At 38.7% G+C, this 17733-nt stretch overlaps 2 protein-coding genes across 2 annotated transcripts; both read left to right on the forward strand.

The window, feature by feature from the left end:
• Positions 1–6347: 6347 nt before the first annotated feature.
• Positions 6348–11441, forward strand: actc1a (actin alpha cardiac muscle 1a). The gene is made up of 8 exons (XM_084737993.1): positions 6348–6489; positions 8285–8438; positions 8542–8670; positions 8795–8990; positions 9105–9266; positions 10322–10513; positions 10895–11076; positions 11172–11441. Exons 2-8 carry the CDS (start codon positions 8310–8312, stop codon positions 11313–11315), a joined length of 1134 nt encoding a protein of 377 aa, XP_084594119.1. The 5' UTR covers positions 6348–6489; positions 8285–8309; the 3' UTR covers positions 11316–11441.
• A 924-nt stretch (positions 11442–12365) lies between these two features.
• On the forward strand, positions 12366–16788 carry LOC146314350 (inactive Rho GTPase-activating protein 11B-like). Its single transcript, XM_084737599.1, has 8 exons — positions 12366–12633; positions 12748–12844; positions 14089–14345; positions 15046–15197; positions 15292–15393; positions 15489–15668; positions 15750–15831; positions 16418–16788. Exons 1-8 carry the CDS (start codon positions 12458–12460, stop codon positions 16536–16538), a joined length of 1167 nt encoding a protein of 388 aa, XP_084593725.1. The 5' UTR covers positions 12366–12457; the 3' UTR covers positions 16539–16788.
• Positions 16789–17733: the final 945 nt, after the last annotated feature.

A 17733-nucleotide genomic window follows, 5' to 3' on the forward strand; every position in this document is an offset into this window, starting at 1 on the left:
AGGTAATGTATAAGCATTTTTTTTATCAAATTGTAGTAATTGCTGTATTTCATAACAGTCCATTTTTTATGTTTGCATCCTCACTGTAGCAAGCACATTAAGTAGTTCATCCAAAAAACAGGAAGAATCACTGCCAACCAGTAAACTGGCTAAGATTATCCCTATATTAGCTTATCAGATACATATTACCTCATATTTCAGTCATTAAGTACAGAGATATTCACTACAGGAATGCCAGGGATATGTTTAAGGTCATTTATTAAGGTGTTATTTGTCCTCCACATAGTGCAAGTTTATTATTTGGCTGTAATATGTCCTGCACGGAACATTACTTGGTCAACTTTCTCCTTGCACAATGCTCACCTATATTTGTTTAAAAAAAAATGAAGAAGGTAAAAATGGTAAAACTTGGTAAAGGTAAAACTCGAAGGTAAAAAAAGTAGCTTTAGTCATAACTTAAGTAAGCTAATGCTAGCAAAGCACCAGCTAGCTGCGTTAATCGTTAGCTAGCTCGTTACATATGGTAGCTAATATTAGCTAATATTAAAATGCTCGCTGACTACCGGGCTATCTTGAGCTAGATAGTTAGCTAGTTGTAGTAGTTCTGCCTATAAGCTTGCACAACTGTTATTGGAGCATGAATAGAAAAAGCGATCTTTATCAGAAATATTTGTTTCTATTTATCATTTTTATGCTAACAATGTACAGTATCAAATGACAAAGTGAAAACAATGTGATAATAAAAAGTGTCGCTTGCAGTGATGAAGCAGAGATCATCACCCAAATCTGCGGCTACCTTTGCTTTTGCAGAGCTTTACAGCAATTTTCAGTCCATTGTCCAGCCACAATTTTACTGTTTTGGTTTACTTTCACAGCTCTTATAGTGCTGCTTTCAGTCTCAACAGGCAGTTTTCAGCCAAAGAAAATCTTTAATAGCCAGCTGTACACTACCTGTTCAGCACCAAACAACAGACGGACAAGCTAATGACTGGACAGTAAGCATAGTGGAGCATTTACCAACCAAATACCATGATTTTTCTGCCAGAAGTTGGTAGAGACCAAAAGCAGAGCTAAAAGAGAGTGCATATTGACCAAAAACATAACTCTAAATGAATGTTGCTCCAAAACTTCTAGATATGTCAGTGTTGTGTTCAAACATTTCTTTCAGTTTCTGCTGGCTCCGACTGGCCCAAAACGTCTGATATTCCTAATTTGAAAATATGTGTATCAGAAAATACCAGTTTTTAAAACTATCAAGTATAAACATCATTATTGGTCTCAAAAATCATCTTTCTTTCATGTTCTAGGAAGAATATTTTTAGCTGACAATTTGGAAAGTCATGGATTAGTCATAAAAAAAAAGTTTCTCCATATCCTAAATGTCCTTTCTTATGCTCATGTGTAATGATTTACAATAACAAAAATAGCTGCTGATGTGATTGTTCTGATTAACATGTCAACCAGTATGCAGTTTGTCAAACACTGGCGAGCCATCAGCTGTTTACAGCAGGAATGTGGCACATTACGATAATGTCTGTTGGTGCCAAGGACAGCGCTGCATGTTCATTGTCAGTGGCTGCTTATGAAATTTACTCCTCTGAAGTGACAAAGTTTAGGTTATTATAATCAGTTACCATGCAAAACTTAGCAATGAGACAAGTAGCCAACAATTAGTTATCTGAACCTATTTAAAAACACCTTTTTACCCAATTAGAGAAATCCATGTTTTTAGAAGATTAAAATAATACATTTACCTATGGTCTGAAATTTATAACAAAGTAGCCACCTGTAATAATTCAACTGAAAGAAATCAGCTTGGCTTAATTACTATTAATATGTATTGCAATGTTTTATTGCCAATAGTAAACAAACTGAGCAGGACTGGTTGTTAGAAAGCAGTTGTTCCTAACAGCTGCTGAAGTGTGTGTGTGCATGTGTGTGTGTGTGTGTGTGTGTGTGTGTGTGTGTGTGTGTGTTAGAGGAGGTGGGGTTGGGGGGTGAAGTTCAGAGGGGGCAGCTGTCAAGACAGACAAACCGTGTGCTTCCTACATGCCCTTATAAGGACGAATGTCCCTCAAAACCGTGACCCATTTAAGACCGATCTGCCATATCCTGATAAAGACCTGGTGATAAAGTCAGGACTCTGCCAAAAAGTGCTCCGTTAGCTCGAAGGGAGCTGTTGACAAAACACAGCACCGGTTTCATCCAAAAACTAACCTGATGTCTCTGCCTCCTACTTTTTGCTCAACAGTGAAGCCCACAGCAGTTTTCCCCTTAACTGAACAAGAGAATGTCTGCTAACCAAACACTTATTGCACTAATTAGTTCAATTTTAGATTTGCTTGGTTGGTGTAAATGTTACTAACCAGTTCAGTCAGTCGTCAACCTAGCAATGACACTGGAAAGTACTGGAAAGTAAATTTACCTCTACTCTGTTACGTTTTAAAGGGAGATATTGCACTTTTTACTCCACAACAATAATTATAGTTTCAGGTTACTTTTCAGATTAAGAAAACACACAAACAAACAAAACATATGATCAATTTATCAAATGTCAGTGGTTGAAGAGATACTCAGGTCTTTTACTTAAGTAAAAGTAGAGATACCATGGTTTAGTACTCCAATATAAGTAATGGTCCTGAACTCAAACTGTTACTTCAGAAAAGTACAGAGGTATTATCAGCAAAATGTTCTTGAAGTATCAATAGTAAATATGTACGTATGTATGTATGTATGTATGTATGTATGTATTATGATTATTATACTGATTTTGTCACAAATTTGCATTTGAATGTTGTCATTTATCAATGTTGAGCCAGTTTGAGATACTTTGTACAAGAATACTAAGGGATAGATTAGTAGTATAGTACTGTATTAAAGGCAAATCATGATTTTTATGTAAAAGGTAACTAGTACTATAGCCATCAAATATAGAAAGTGCAGTATTTCCCTCTTAAATGAAGTGGAGTAGATGTGTAAAGTAGCACAGAATGGAAATACTCAGGTAAAGTACAAATGTGTCATATGTCATTATGTTAAATGCACTTTCCACCACTGTAAAATGATTAATTGTAATAGATTAAATACCAAACAATAAAAGCAGTTCTAGTGAGCTCCACCACAACCAACTCTAACACACTAACATCTAATGATCCTCTATAATAATAATATGAGACCAACAGGAGCCAAGTACTTTTTTATGCTTTAAGTTGATCTTTGCTGATAATGTCTTTGTACTTGTGCTCGTAATGATGAAGTGTTTTTATAGTTTGCTATTTTCACATAAAGAAATGACATAAAAGCTTCATCTACCACTGACTGATGCTGCAGACCATCAAAATGTCACTAACTCTACTATTTCTGCTACTATGGTCAAAAAACAGTATATACAGTCTGGAAGCTGTGCTGTGGCCACAAGAACAACACTGAGACGACCACACATAACTTCAATACAGGATTGGCACCTGCCTTTATTTCTTGGAGTCATACTTATACTCAATCAGAGTGTTTCTCTTTTGTTTGATCATCCATATTTCTGGGTAATATCATGACCACAGAAAGCTTCATGTCCCATTTTCAAATAATAACTTAAAGAAACATAACATAATAAACATAACACTAACAATATGAAACATAAGTCAATAAGATAGCAGATAGCAAAAAACAAACACACATTGTTTTTCATTTTGCTCTACAAAACAGATTTCTGAGTGACTGAGATCACTGTAGAGCTGAAACAAGTTGATTAAGAGATTAGTCTAGCGCTGCAACAATTATTATTATAATCGATTATTATTGATTGTTAAATTCATCACCAACTATTTTGATAATCAATTAATTATTTTGACTCATTTTAAAGGAAAAAATGTCTTTGGGTCTGTAATTTTATGAACTTAATAACTAACCAGTTAATTCAATATTTCAAGCAAAAATGCAAAACAAGCTCAAGTTCCAGCTTCTTCATTGTGAGGATTAGCTGCTTTTCTTCCTCTTATGGGAAATTAAACTGAATATCTGAATATTTGAACACAGTGTCAGTTGATGCGCTTTACAAGGCACAAACCCCTTTGCAGACTGTGGTGGTTCAGGAGGAAATTCATTCAAAACCTTATCAGCTGACAAAGATACAAAATGTGGAGGTACCTCAGGTCTTGTTATGTAAAAGCTTGGTATAGAAATAGACGTAGAAGAAGTAGGTTAGTAGCGTCTCTCTCTCTGAGGTACATTACAGCACATGGCTACAAATGGAATATTTCAAAGAGTTGATGGTGAGGGGGTATTTACATTCATATTGCTCTCACGGTGGCCTGATAGGGCTCCAGCATGGGGATGTAGGGACTGTGGGGGCAGTGCAAGGATACGAATAAGGAGCCTGAGCTCTCTCCGCAGTCACCTGTTACACTCCATTTCCCTAAAAGGAGACACTGGAGCCAATCAGAGCTGAGAACCGCCACCCGTCGCTGCCTGCACAGGCCGTCCCAGGGATCTGTCGTCTGCTGGAGGTCTGGATCCCTGGCCTCGCCTCCCTCCCACCCACTGCCCCCTCCCCTCTTACAATATTGCTTCTCAGCTGTCTGGCATGTTTTTGGCCCCCTAACCCTCCTCCTGACACATGCCACGGCACTGGCAAACTGTCACAGGAGGGTCCCCTTAGACGGCTCCTTAACCAGATTGCTCAGACGAGATCTCAGGTTACCGTCACCCCCTCCAGTCACCTACATCCCCAGTGGCCTGTTTGAGCTTAGTCATATTAACACAGCCTCTGGGACACTGTGGCCATATTACACAAACTCATTAAATGTTAAGTCTAGGATAGGATTTTTCCTAATTTGGTATCCTAACTAAAATCATAACTAACTTTAGGAATCCTATCTTATTTCATCTTATCTTTTCTTATCTCAGGAAATACTTAATACTCAATCCAACATCACTAATCAACTTTTCTTTTCTCATCTCAAAGAGCTAAACAACCTTGCAACTGTTGTTTTTTATATCATTTAAAGATACCAAAATATTTAAAAATCGTGGCAAAAACAACAACAGGAACTTCACTTTAAGATGTATGGATTACATGTGCTGGTATCTGTAGAGAAATCCAAAGATGTCTTGGGGAAATTTACAACAATGCTAACTCAGGAGATAACAGACGGTGGGCTAAGATAGCAAACACAGTCTCTGCTGCATCTGGCATCCATTGTGTAAAACCAGTAAAGCGGCAATCATATGGATTAAACAGGTTAGCAAACACTACCGTTAGCTACTGTTAGCTAGTTAGTAAGTTCTCTACCAATGCAGGTGGAAAAGTGAAAGTTAAGACAGCTTAATGGTCATCCTAAAGTTAGGAGAGTATATTTAAGATGGTAAGTATTGCGACATGCTGTGAGTTAGAGGTGTTGGTAACATCTGCATAGGAATCCAAAGATCTTTTTTAGGGGGGAAATTGACAACAATGCTAACTCAGGAGGTAAAGGTAGCAGACAGTTTCTGCCATGTCTGGCACTCATTGTGGAAGAGCAATATAAAAAAAAACAGCAATACAAATTAGCTAACACAGCTATTAGCTACTGCTAGCTAACACTACTATTAGCTACTGTTAGCATACATTATCATTAGCTAACACTACAGTTAGCTGTTGTTAGCAAACACTGTTAGCTCTCAGTTATTATCTACTGTTAGCGGTAGCTAGTTAGTCAACTACTACGGGTGGAAAAGTGAAAGGTTTAACAATTACCCTAAAGTTCGGAAAGCTAATTTAGATTTTGGGAGGTTACGATGCACATTCATTTTCTTCACTTAGGAACTGTTCATCTGTAATAGCTTTTCCTAAATCAGGTCCTAGCCCTGTTACCATGGTTACTAAACAGTTAATGATAGGATCTGCAAGTGAAAAGGTTTCTGAAGGGCACTTCCATAAAGTATGAGTCAGTGAAAGATGCTGCTATGTATGAGGCGGAAACCTGAATTTATCAAGTTGATAATATTGCATTTGAGGGACTGTTATATGTCCAATCTATCTCATTTGACACTGAATTTAAAGAGCATATGTTGAATAGTTTAACACCTAACATACGTACTGTATCTAATAATTTGACACCAAAAACAATTCAGATATAGAATTCCAATGTATAAATCATATCTATTTGTCTCAAATGTGCATTTTTAGGTGATTTGAGGATATATGAGAACTCCAGTCACACTGAAATTAATATCAAACTAACCACTACCCAGGCAAAAAGTCTTCCGACTTGATCCTTACTGTTGTCCATTGCCTTTCATCTCCTAGGCAACATCTCTCCAGTTTGGTGGCGTCCCTGACACAGGATCCACTTTACTGAACCATTTTGCCAAGCAGCACTTAATTTGGGCTTGTGAGAACTCCTGAGCCCGCCCACTACCCCCCAGCCTCAGGATGCTAGGACATATTTAAGGAACCCCTCACACCGTCGCCCTTTGTCCCAGTGGAAACTCCAGTCTTGTGGTTACAACTTGGTGAGTCCCTCTGCAAGTCTTCTTGCATTTCAGCTCTTGGTTTTTGGATGAGTAGACCCTGCTGATGCCACAACATGGATATATTTTTTTTTTACAGCTTGAAGATGTTTCTGTTTCTGTGATCAGAATTGATATTGTGTTGCTGAGGGAAGGACGACGAAAACCAAGCATAAGAGAGGGGGGGGAATTGAAAGGACAGGAAGAAAAAGAAAAGGAAAACTGGTAGTGATCAGGAGTGCAGAATATGGAAAGATTAATTAACAGTGACCTGTACTTTGCAGACAAGGGAAGACTCAGAGGTTTAGGATGCAGGGATGGGATGCTTGTGGTGGAGTGGCAGGCATGAAGATCTAACTCAGATTAGATATGACCTGGGAATAAATGGTTTGATTCAATAAATATTAATAGATACTTTTATAATTAAGTTTTACTTAAAAATAACTTGAAAATTCATTGTGTTCAGCAAAACATTTTCATGGCAGGGGAGAAAACTCTCTGTAGTAGCCTTTATAAGATGCGTGAAGCTAAAAACTCACAATAACCAAAGTCTAGTCTGTCTACTTTGAAAGACACTTTTAATTTCATTTTTAAAATTTCTTTGCTGCTTAAATGAAATATGAAAACATAGTTTAAAGTAAGTAAGTAATGAGTCATTTCATGCATTAACAGTAGCTTTTAAAATGCACTAACTCCAAAATCTTGGAGCTGTACTTTCTTGGAATGACAAGACTATGTTTAGATGTATGAAAGTATAGTGTCAATGTTGAATTGAATTTAGTTAATCAGACAGAGATAGTTGATTGTTGTGTCCCATTTGCCGGTCATCAAATACTTTTTGGGAATTAGACTTAACAATCAGCAATCAATAATTTTCCAAACTCTCCCAACATGGGCTGGATTTCCTTAAGATGGAGCCAACAGAGAAGCAGAAGTCTAGTTTCCTCTCAGACTACTTTAATTATGTTATGTTTAATAAGGAATATTTGCAAAAAAAAAAAAGAAAAGAAAAGAAAAACTGCCTACCCCAGCTTTGATAAATAAGATATGCCTTCAAACTCAAACTTGATGAAGAGATTAATGTGTAGCTCTTCAGCCCTGGTCACAGAAGAACTTAACTGAATGTCACTGCTTTGCAAAAGATTCAACAATATTGGTGCTATACATTAACATTGAGCCTACATATGTTGATTGAATGGGGAAGCATGAATGAAGGAGGAGATGCTGCCACTTGGGATGCAGACTGTGGCCAGAGATCCTGGAAGGATCTGACCACATGGTCTGGCTCCAAACAGAAGGGTCCACTATGTGGTGACAGCTGAGGAGAGACCCAGGCGCCCTGCGCCACTTGTCAAAAGACACACCGCCTCAGCTGTTAACTGGCTCTGGCTTAACGATGAGATACAGAGGAGGGGGTGCGGTGGGGGTGGAGGAGGGAGACAAGGGTCCCGAGGCTGAAAATAGACCTGTAGGTGTTTGTGGGGGGTCGAGCCATGTCCCGTTTTGGCTTTTCAGGCAGCTGTGAGCCTCAGAGTGAAGATTAGAGCACTCAGAGGTGTCTTCATACTGAACATGGTGCTACATTGTTTCACAGAATTGCATTATGTTTAAACATGATACGCTGAATGTGGTCAATTTAACAAAGCACAACTAAACCTTTGCTAAGAACCTTTAAAGGAGTGAATAATGTTCAGTGTTTTGATGTAAACAGAAGCTCCTGATCCAGACAAACTCAAACATTCCTATGACTATCACAAGCTGATGTTTCGCCTGTGTTTCCATTCTCTGTTTTGTACAGAAGGCCAACCCAAAAAAGACCAAACATGTGTGACGACGATGAGACCACCGCCCTTGTGTGCGACAACGGCTCTGGCCTGGTCAAGGCTGGGTTTGCCGGTGATGACGCTCCCCGTGCTGTCTTCCCATCCATTGTTGGACGCCCCCGTCACCAGGTAGGAATACCGAAAGGGTCGTGAGATCCTGAAAGATTAAATTTTTATCCCAGGCTGTCTGTTGTGTTCCTGAGTTTCTGAGATGTGTTTGCTTCCTTCTCAGGGTGTGATGGTGGGTATGGGTCAGAAGGACAGCTATGTGGGAGATGAGGCCCAGAGCAAGAGGGGTATCCTGACTCTGAAGTACCCCATCGAGCATGGCATCATCACCAACTGGGACGACATGGAGAAGGTAAGATTTTGGGACATAAAGGAAAACATAAATACCTCAATGTATGTTTAACTTTTTATTTTTGGAGCCTAACTTAAGTTAAATTGAGAGCCTGACATGTTCCTTGGTGGTTCTCGTTTCACAGATCTGGCACCACACCTTCTACAATGAGCTGCGTGTGGCCCCAGAGGAGCACCCCACCCTGCTGACTGAGGCTCCCCTCAACCCCAAGGCCAACAGGGAGAAGATGACCCAGATCATGTTTGAGACCTTCAACGTCCCCGCCATGTATGTGGCTATCCAGGCTGTGCTGTCCCTGTACGCCTCTGGTCGTACCACCGGTGAGTCTCTACCGAGGACTTAAAACTCCTTGACTGTCTCTACAACACCGCAGACTGATAAAAATACACACTTTATATGTTGTCCTCTGACAAACTGCTTCTTTTTCTCGACAGGTATTGTGCTGGACTCTGGTGATGGTGTGACCCACAACGTGCCCATCTATGAGGGTTACGCTCTGCCCCACGCCATCATGCGTCTGGATCTGGCCGGTCGCGACTTGACTGACTACCTGATGAAGATCCTGACTGAGCGTGGCTACTCCTTCGTCACCACCGGTAAGAATAAGTAACTGGAAACAAAAATTGATTGATTAACAATAACAATAGTGGTTTATCTTTCTTTAAAGCAAAACTATGTACAGTAGGACTAACTTTTCCTGACCAGTAGACATTGCGGCAACAGTTACAGATAGTGGTGGAAGAACTGCTGATATCCATTGTTTAAATATAAGTAATAATACTACAGTGTAAAAATATGTTGTAAATAAAAGTTCTGCAATCAAATTACTTAGTAAAAGTACTGTCAGCAAATATACTTAAAGTATGAAAAGTAAAAATATTCATTCATTATATTGGATTATTATTGTTGATGCATCAACATTTACACACATTATAGTTAAGCTAGCTGGTCATACCAGATCAAGTTATGACATTTTCATTCATAAGAGTAAGAATGATATTTATTAATTTAAAAGACATAGCATTAACATTTGCCACCACAAGCTAGCCTACTGGTCACATCATGGGATGAAATGATAATTGTCTACATGATAAACTTCGATTCCTGACGATTAGTATTATTGTTTCAAGTTTTTAATCATTGTAATAACCGTGCTTCATTACCATGTTTTAAAAACTCATGGTAAAAACTAGCAGCCATCTCCTGGACATGGGTACAGCAGCTGAAAAGATGATAGTATCAGTACCTTTTGAACATTTTAAGCACGTTATTATACTGTGATGATAATGACTAATCATGATAATTTTGGTCACAACACTCCTGACATGAAAATTTTAGTTGCAACAATGGCATAGCAGCGAAACCTTACTTAAGAAAAGGTGCATTTAATTGCTAATGAATAAAACTTTTCATTTGTAAGTGAAATAATGTTTCTTTTTTGCAGTTACATAATCTCACTTTAAACATGAAAAGATAAAGATCAAGCTGAGCCTCATTTGCTTAGAGTTAACTTCACTCCTGATCACAGCTGTGTAGATGATTGACTTGAGAAATTATCACAGAAAGCTATTTGTTGATCACGTATCAATCAGAGAGTTATCATGTGAGACTAGTCGACTAAACTGTCACATTTTACCCCCCCCCCCGCCAGCCGAGCGCGAGATTGTGCGCGACATCAAGGAGAAGCTGTGCTACGTTGCCCTGGACTTCGAGAATGAGATGGCCACCGCCGCCTCCTCTTCCTCCCTGGAGAAGAGCTACGAGCTGCCCGACGGTCAGGTCATCACCATCGGCAACGAGCGTTTCCGCTGCCCCGAGACCCTGTTCCAGCCTTCCTTCATCGGTGAGTCATCACAGCTGAGCCAACACTCAACACTCACCCAACAGATACAGTTACTCTGTGTGAACACCACACATTCTGCAAGTCATATTTATATGTGATTATGTTTCATGTGTGAATAGGTTTGTTTGTGAGTTTACTCCACCTAGTGGCCAAAGGGAGATTTTTTATTTCCTTTTCAAATTAAGACTCACTGAAACAATTAGTACAATTTCAGATTGACTATAAATGGCATGGCGTTTACATCTTGGTGTTTATTTACTTCTTCATTCCTTGTTTTATTATAAGGCACTGGACTATTATTCTGTCTGCAATTTTTTCCGTATTAGCACGCAGCAACTGTCAGACATATGAACACTCACCTTTGTGCTCTCACCTGCTCAGGTATGGAGTCCGCTGGTATCCATGAGACCGCTTACAACAGCATCATGAAGTGCGACATTGATATCCGTAAGGACCTGTACGCCAACAACGTGCTGTCCGGTGGTACCACCATGTACCCTGGTATTGCTGACCGTATGCAGAAGGAGATCACCGCCCTGGCCCCCAGCACCATGAAGATCAAGGTGAGCCCCCCTGAACCAGCACTGACTGGTTAAACCCAGGTCTCATGTTGTAAAAATGTTGTCGGACCAACCTGTACCTCTGCTCCTCCCTGCAGATCATCGCTCCCCCTGAGAGGAAATACTCCGTCTGGATCGGCGGCTCCATCCTGGCCTCCCTGTCCACCTTCCAGCAGATGTGGATCAGCAAGCAGGAGTACGATGAGGCTGGCCCCTCCATCGTCCACAGGAAGTGCTTCTAAATCTCCAGCCATCACCAAAGAGCCCACACCAACTGCACCAGCTCTCCTTCCATCTGTATTTCTACTGTGCCTTTTGCTGTATATACATGTACTGTTGTAATAAAAGATAGATGCTTTTAACAGTAACAGGAGTGTTGGAGTCTTAATGTATGGTTAGCGTGCATATGGCTGTATCGTTTGATACTTTTCCAAGAGGATATGAAAGAAACTGTCTGGCCAGGTGCAGAAACTAAATCATACAAAAAGGGTCAAAGATTTCAGCAACATGTGTAGTATTGACACCAACGTCTTGTGACACCGCTTACATATTAATGTATTAATACAACAATTGGTGGGGTTTTGATACTGTAAGACAACCTTCTGTTCTCCATGAACTTTAAAGAAAAATGCACCAGATATGACTCACTACTAAATCATACAGTAAATTTAGTAAATTTTAAGCCTCAAGACACAGTGACTTAGATACTTTTTTAAACCTTAAGACCATGTGGCATTTAAAAAACATTTAATTTCCTCCCTAACAAAGGTAAAAATATAGTAATTTCTGCATTTGATGAAAATAAATAACACCCAGTTCCATAACTACCATCAGGTGCTAGAATCAAATTATATTTAAATAGCAAAAAGCAGCCTTGATACTTAAAGTGTCACTGGAGTTTTTTTATTTTTTATTATTAATAGTATTTATTGGGGGAATTTTGTAATTCATTCACTTTTATTTAGTCCATTTTTCAGGTACGTCCCTGCAGCTTTTAACCTTCAACCTCCTTTCTTTTCTTTTTTTTTTTTTTTTTTTTTTAGTTTGAACATAGTCTCAAGTTGAGAGAGAAGCTGTCAGACAATATTTGCCTCTAAGATGTAGTTGAGCAGATAAAATGGAAACACTCAAGTAAAAGTGCCTCAATTTTCTGCAGAAGTGACTGCACCTGAAAGCTGAAGTCATTTTCAAGTTGAAGCTCATGTCTACCACCTTCCCCTTGTGACCTGAACACAACACTCTCCTTCACTTCCTTGTTACCTGCGCCACAGGTGATGTGGATGAGCATAATGACGCCGGCCTCCTCTGTTCACCAGTGATTCTAACAGTGTTTCTTGGGTCACAGTTAAAGGCTGTTTCACTGTGGAGTTTCTGACATCAAACCATGAAGGTTACAGACTGTAACGTGATTCGGTTTCACCTCCAGGTTCTTCACGGTATAACTGTGAGGAGCTTTGAGAAGAAGAAGGAGAGACTCTTCGTCGGTGGTGCGAAAATCTTTGGTGTTCCTCTGGAGAATTTACCCAGGAGATACATTCCTGAGTTTGGACTGGTGCCCTGGTGAGTGAAGACCAAGAAGTTTATTGTTAAGTTTATTTTACTCAGGACAACAGGTCAGAGATTAACAGGTTTTTGTACTTTTTTTTTTTTTTTTTTTTTAAAAACATGTCTTAGCTTTTTGGTGGATGCTTGTTCCTCTCTTCTGGAGCGTGTTGGGACTGTAGGCCTGTTCAGAAAACCAGGCTCTCTTCCTCGCATTAAGACCCTCAGGGTAAGATTTTGACCTATAGTAGATTTTATTCATATAATTCCTCTTTGAGCAATAGTGCCATTTGGTGTTTGGAGTAAATACTGCTTCTGTATCTGTGTCCTTTGTCTCAATGGGATGTGATACTGCCACTGCATGCAACCTTTAATATTAGTTTCACATATTTTATTGGAGTCATTTGTGCAAAAAGCTTGACCTTTATGAAGAATAGGGAGTAGAATATTTTGTGTTCATTTGGAGTATTGCTTAAGAAAAGGCATAAATAGCGACCATATTTTTTTAGAAACCACTTGTGTCTATCATCTGAGATAAATCTTTTCTCTCTGGATGTAATATATTAGCTGGGATTCACAACTTCACTGAAGGGACTTCTGCTTTTTTTTTTATAAAGCTTTTTAAAGTGTGTGTATAATTGTTAAATGCCTCCAATATTATCACTTGAGCGTCTGTCTCCAGTGGGATTTTCAGTATATTAGAGAAGATATTGACTATTTTGATCTAAAAGAAGAAGAGTGTCTTTTCTGTAATTTTCTGTATTTTTCTTTAGCTTTAATAGATTAGTTACCTTTTTTGGATCCTAATTACATAATCCTGTTAAATATAAACTGGTACTCCCCAAGCCTGTTTACACATTATAAAAAATTGTTTTAGCTAAAAAAAAGTGTCCAGATTGCTTTAAATTTTTACACTTACTGAATTTGAAAAGTCAAGTTGATATAACTTTATAATGATTCAAAACAAACAGGATTAAACCTTTCTAGTCAAATAAACTTTATGAATTCTGTTGTACTTGTTGAACCAACAACTCTTCAGTCACACTAACAAATATTACACACAAACCTGATTTCTTTCAACATTTTCCAGGTTTAGAGTCAGTCAGTTAAGAGTGAGTTTTCCATTTCACAGAAAGAACTTACAGCTGTAGCTGCTCCTGTTGGAGTTACTTTGTTCCAGCATTGACACAAAGACAATGTGTGAAACTGCTCCTAATGAATTTATTAAATTAAATGTCTTTGTCTGTTGCTTGTTACTGATAAAGAGTTCAGTCAGCCAATCCCCCAAACAACTCAAAGCAATAGAGTCAGTACAAACAGGAGAATACTCTGTTTTGACGAGTTTAGCTCACTGTCAATGTTAATTCCTTGGTTTTACCACTGTGTGAAAGCACCAACCTATAGTATTCGTGATTTTACTTTTTATTTTTGAAAGATATATAACTAATTTTGCTCTTCCTCTGTGTGCTCCAGGCCAAGCTGAACAGAGGAGAGGGTTGTCTATCCACAGCCCTCCCCTATGACATGGCCACTCTCATCAAACAGTTCTGCAGGGAGCTGCCGGAGCCGCTGTTTCCGTCTGAGCTCCACGCAGCTCTGCTCAAAGCCCAGGCGCTGTCCAGCCTGGAGGACAGGACTTCAGCCCTCCAGCTGCTGTCCTGTCTTCTGCCTGCCAGGAACTCCTCCTGTCTGCATTACCTGTTTGACTTCCTCTCCAAAGTCTCTCAGAGGTTTGGTACTAATAACATGGGGAAATTTATTTTTGTAGATCATCTGCACTTAGCTGAGTAAATTACATAAATGTTGAAATTTTAAAGATGTGATGATCATGTTTCTTCTTACTATCACACTTCTTCAACTCCTGTCACTGATGGCCAGTTAATTTGTCCTAGGTCTTGTCAGTGTGTGGTCCCTTTGCAGCAAAGTCAACATTTTAACAATTTACTGTCAGAAAGGGCGAGATTTAAAGCCGTCTCGTGGGGGCAAATTTCAGACAAGCTGTTGTTTATTGCTTTACTTGCCTACCCATAGTGCATAATAATCTTTAATATTACCATCCTATCCAGTCAATTTTATCTACTCAGCCAAAAATCACAAGTTTAACTTAGATGGCTTTACAATCATCATCAACAACATACAACACTGATCAATCCAGATGAAGAAAAACTGCACAAAATGCCACTGTCTGTTATGAAAATTTACTTTTCAAGTCTGTAATCTTACTTGGTGGGATGGTCTTGATCCCAGGTTGGAAACCACTGGTCCACACTAAAGTGATAGCAAGTATAAATGACTACAATTATGGGATATTTACTTTTTTCCTATTTTTTATGCCCCCTTTACAGTATAAATCACTGCATGTTCTTCAGGGAGGATTGCACATAAGTCATGAGTACATGCTAATGATTGTGTTTTTATATGTTCTGTCAGATGCACAGAAAACTTGATGACCAGCTCCAACCTCGCCACCGTCTTCGCTCCATGTCTCCTACCGCCTCCCAACAAGACAGAGATGTCTGAAGGGCGACTTGAACTCAGAGTTCTTGTCCTCCGCACATTCATTGAAAATCCTCATTTATTCGGTAATAAAGTAATCCTGTTGTTTTTGTACTTTAATTTAATGTGCTTGTGCAGACTGGGTAACTTAACCATTTATGTTTTTGTTATATTTGCCAGGTGTGATTCCTAAAGCGGTCATGGACAGTATGGAGTTTCTGATGAATTTCCATCTTCTGAAACACGCAAAAAGAGGACATAAAAAAAGGCACAGTTTCAAAGGTAAAAAATATCCGCTATGTTTGCAGAAATGGAATGGTGTCATTAACCTTTTCTCAACTGAAAGCCTCCTGCATCTTCTTTAATTTCATTTGAAGCGATGCAGTCTGTGAAGACGGTGTCCTGGATACAAGGGAGGCCAAAGGTCAGGCCTCCAGTCCCTGAGCAAGAGGACCAAGGGTCCACCTCAGGAGGAGACAGAAAAAAGCTCAGGAGAAGCCTCGGTCTGGAGAGTTTCCCCAACGTCATGCTGTTTAGAAACTGTATGCCCGGTGCAGGTAAAATTTTGAAGAAAGAAGAAACAGGCTGTGATGGATGTGAATTTGTTCAGAATGTAATGATATTAAAATATTTTATAGATCAAGATTTCACACCGACAGTGGCTTTGTTGGACAGTTCTCCCAAAGAAGTATTCAAGACCCCGCAAGAGAGACTAAAAAGGTAAATTATAAAAGTATGAGAATTGATTTCACAGGATTTCTTTTCAGTGTGGAACCAGTGAAGTGATTAAATAATGGGGAAATAAGAGATGTGGAGTGTGTGATTTTTTTTTTATTATTTTTTTTTTTCTGCCATTGTTTCCTGTAAGAACTAACTGGAGTAGTACATGGAATAATACAGAAGAAAAATGGATTTTCTTGAGATGAAAAAGATTGCCCTGTTTTGTTGAATTAAGATTTAATTTGATTAAGTTTTAATTTAACATAAATTTTGCTCTATTTTTCATGTAGGCTCATGAGCGCCTGTCCTGGCCATGAAGACTGTATCTCATTAATTTCAAAAAAACAGAATTAATCTCATTCAGAAACTGATTTTTATTTTTTTAAATACAAAATTCTTGTTCAGAAAAACAGACCAGAAACAGAAGAGAATGAAATACACTTCTGTAGAATAATAATATGTTCTCATAGAATAACAGTGGCACTGTTGTTGCATCACATGTTTTAGTTTTGGAGAGACTTGGGCAAAAAACTGCAACATCCCAAATCTAATCCTCATAATCTGTTGTTTCTTGTTTGGTTCTCAGGGATCTGCGTTTGTGTCATTTGTCGAGGTTCAGCAGAGGAACAGATGCAGGCAGCTCTCCTGTGCTCACTGGTGTTGGAAAACTGCAGCTCACACCTTGGAGAAGACGTACTTCACTATAATATGTTAAATATTAAGAAATTGTCGTGTGGGTTAACCCACATTACTGCAGCTTTTTATGCACCACTTTACATTTATTAGGTGGCTTGGTGGTTAAGTGTTTTTAAGTATTTTAATTCGGATCACATAGGTTACATTTTAACATTATACTTTTTAATGAATAGATGTATTTGACTATTTATTTCACAACAAGACTGTATGGATAAGTTTCACCATACTTTTATACCAAGTAAATAAATTTGTTTTCTTCCATGTTTTTCCTCCCATATATCTTTTACCTGCAAATGTTACACATACATATATTATACATGTTGAGCAGTTATGGTAAGATGAGGCACTTTCATGCCGATCTTCAGTTTCCCGTTAAGGCAAATTAAAGATCCAAACTGAAAATGGCAGAGGTGTATATAGAAGTATTTAAACTGTATATCTGCAGAGCATTAAGAACAAAATACCTAAGCCTAAATTGTAAATATTTTCCTCACATCCCCTCTGACTGTGCTCACTGGGTCCTGAGACAGGAATAACTTCACAAGCAGAAAAGCAGCGGGATGTTGCAAAACTTAAAAGAAGCTGAAGAAGAAGAGCCTTAAATGAAGAACAAGAGCCCCTAAATTGCAAGAATCACAAAGCGCCATACAAAACAAAAAAATGAATCAAGTTAAAGTAAAGCTACACATCTGTAAAAGTAATTTCCAAACCCTTAAAAAAAAGTTTGCCCACATAATCCCACACCTTTTGAAAACAAAAAATCTCTATCTTCTATTTTAATGTAAATTCTACCAGCATATCTGCCATAACTAGACTCTTAAGAAGTTGAAAAAGAAAGATGAGTTTTGTGCTTTTTCATGTTTTTTTCATTGTATCTGATAAATGACTATTATTAACGTCTGTTTATTAACTGGTCTGTTAGCTCCTCTTATTTCTAAAGAGTGCCCTTGGCAGAGTAAGTTGAGCATCCCTGCTGTATGACCTTTAAACTCAGACGCAGAGATTTTCCTGATGCCTGTGGTTGTGCAGTGCTGTTGTGGGCCCTGCACGAAGCACAATGTAACAGCCAATGAGAGTGCAGGATTTCTGGTATCTTAGCAACTGCATCTGAACCGTGAAGTGAGGCGGATCGCATCCTGCAAGGTTGCGTAATGAACAGGGAAACTGTGTGTCTTTTCTTCAAAATAAAGGAGGAGAAAGAGCAAA

Source organism: Lutjanus erythropterus, chromosome 15 (genome assembly GCF_056507025.1).
Source record: "Lutjanus erythropterus isolate fLutEry1 chromosome 15, fLutEry1.hap2, whole genome shotgun sequence".
In the NCBI taxonomy this organism is placed as follows: domain Eukaryota; kingdom Metazoa; phylum Chordata; class Actinopteri; order Lutjaniformes; family Lutjanidae; genus Lutjanus; species Lutjanus erythropterus.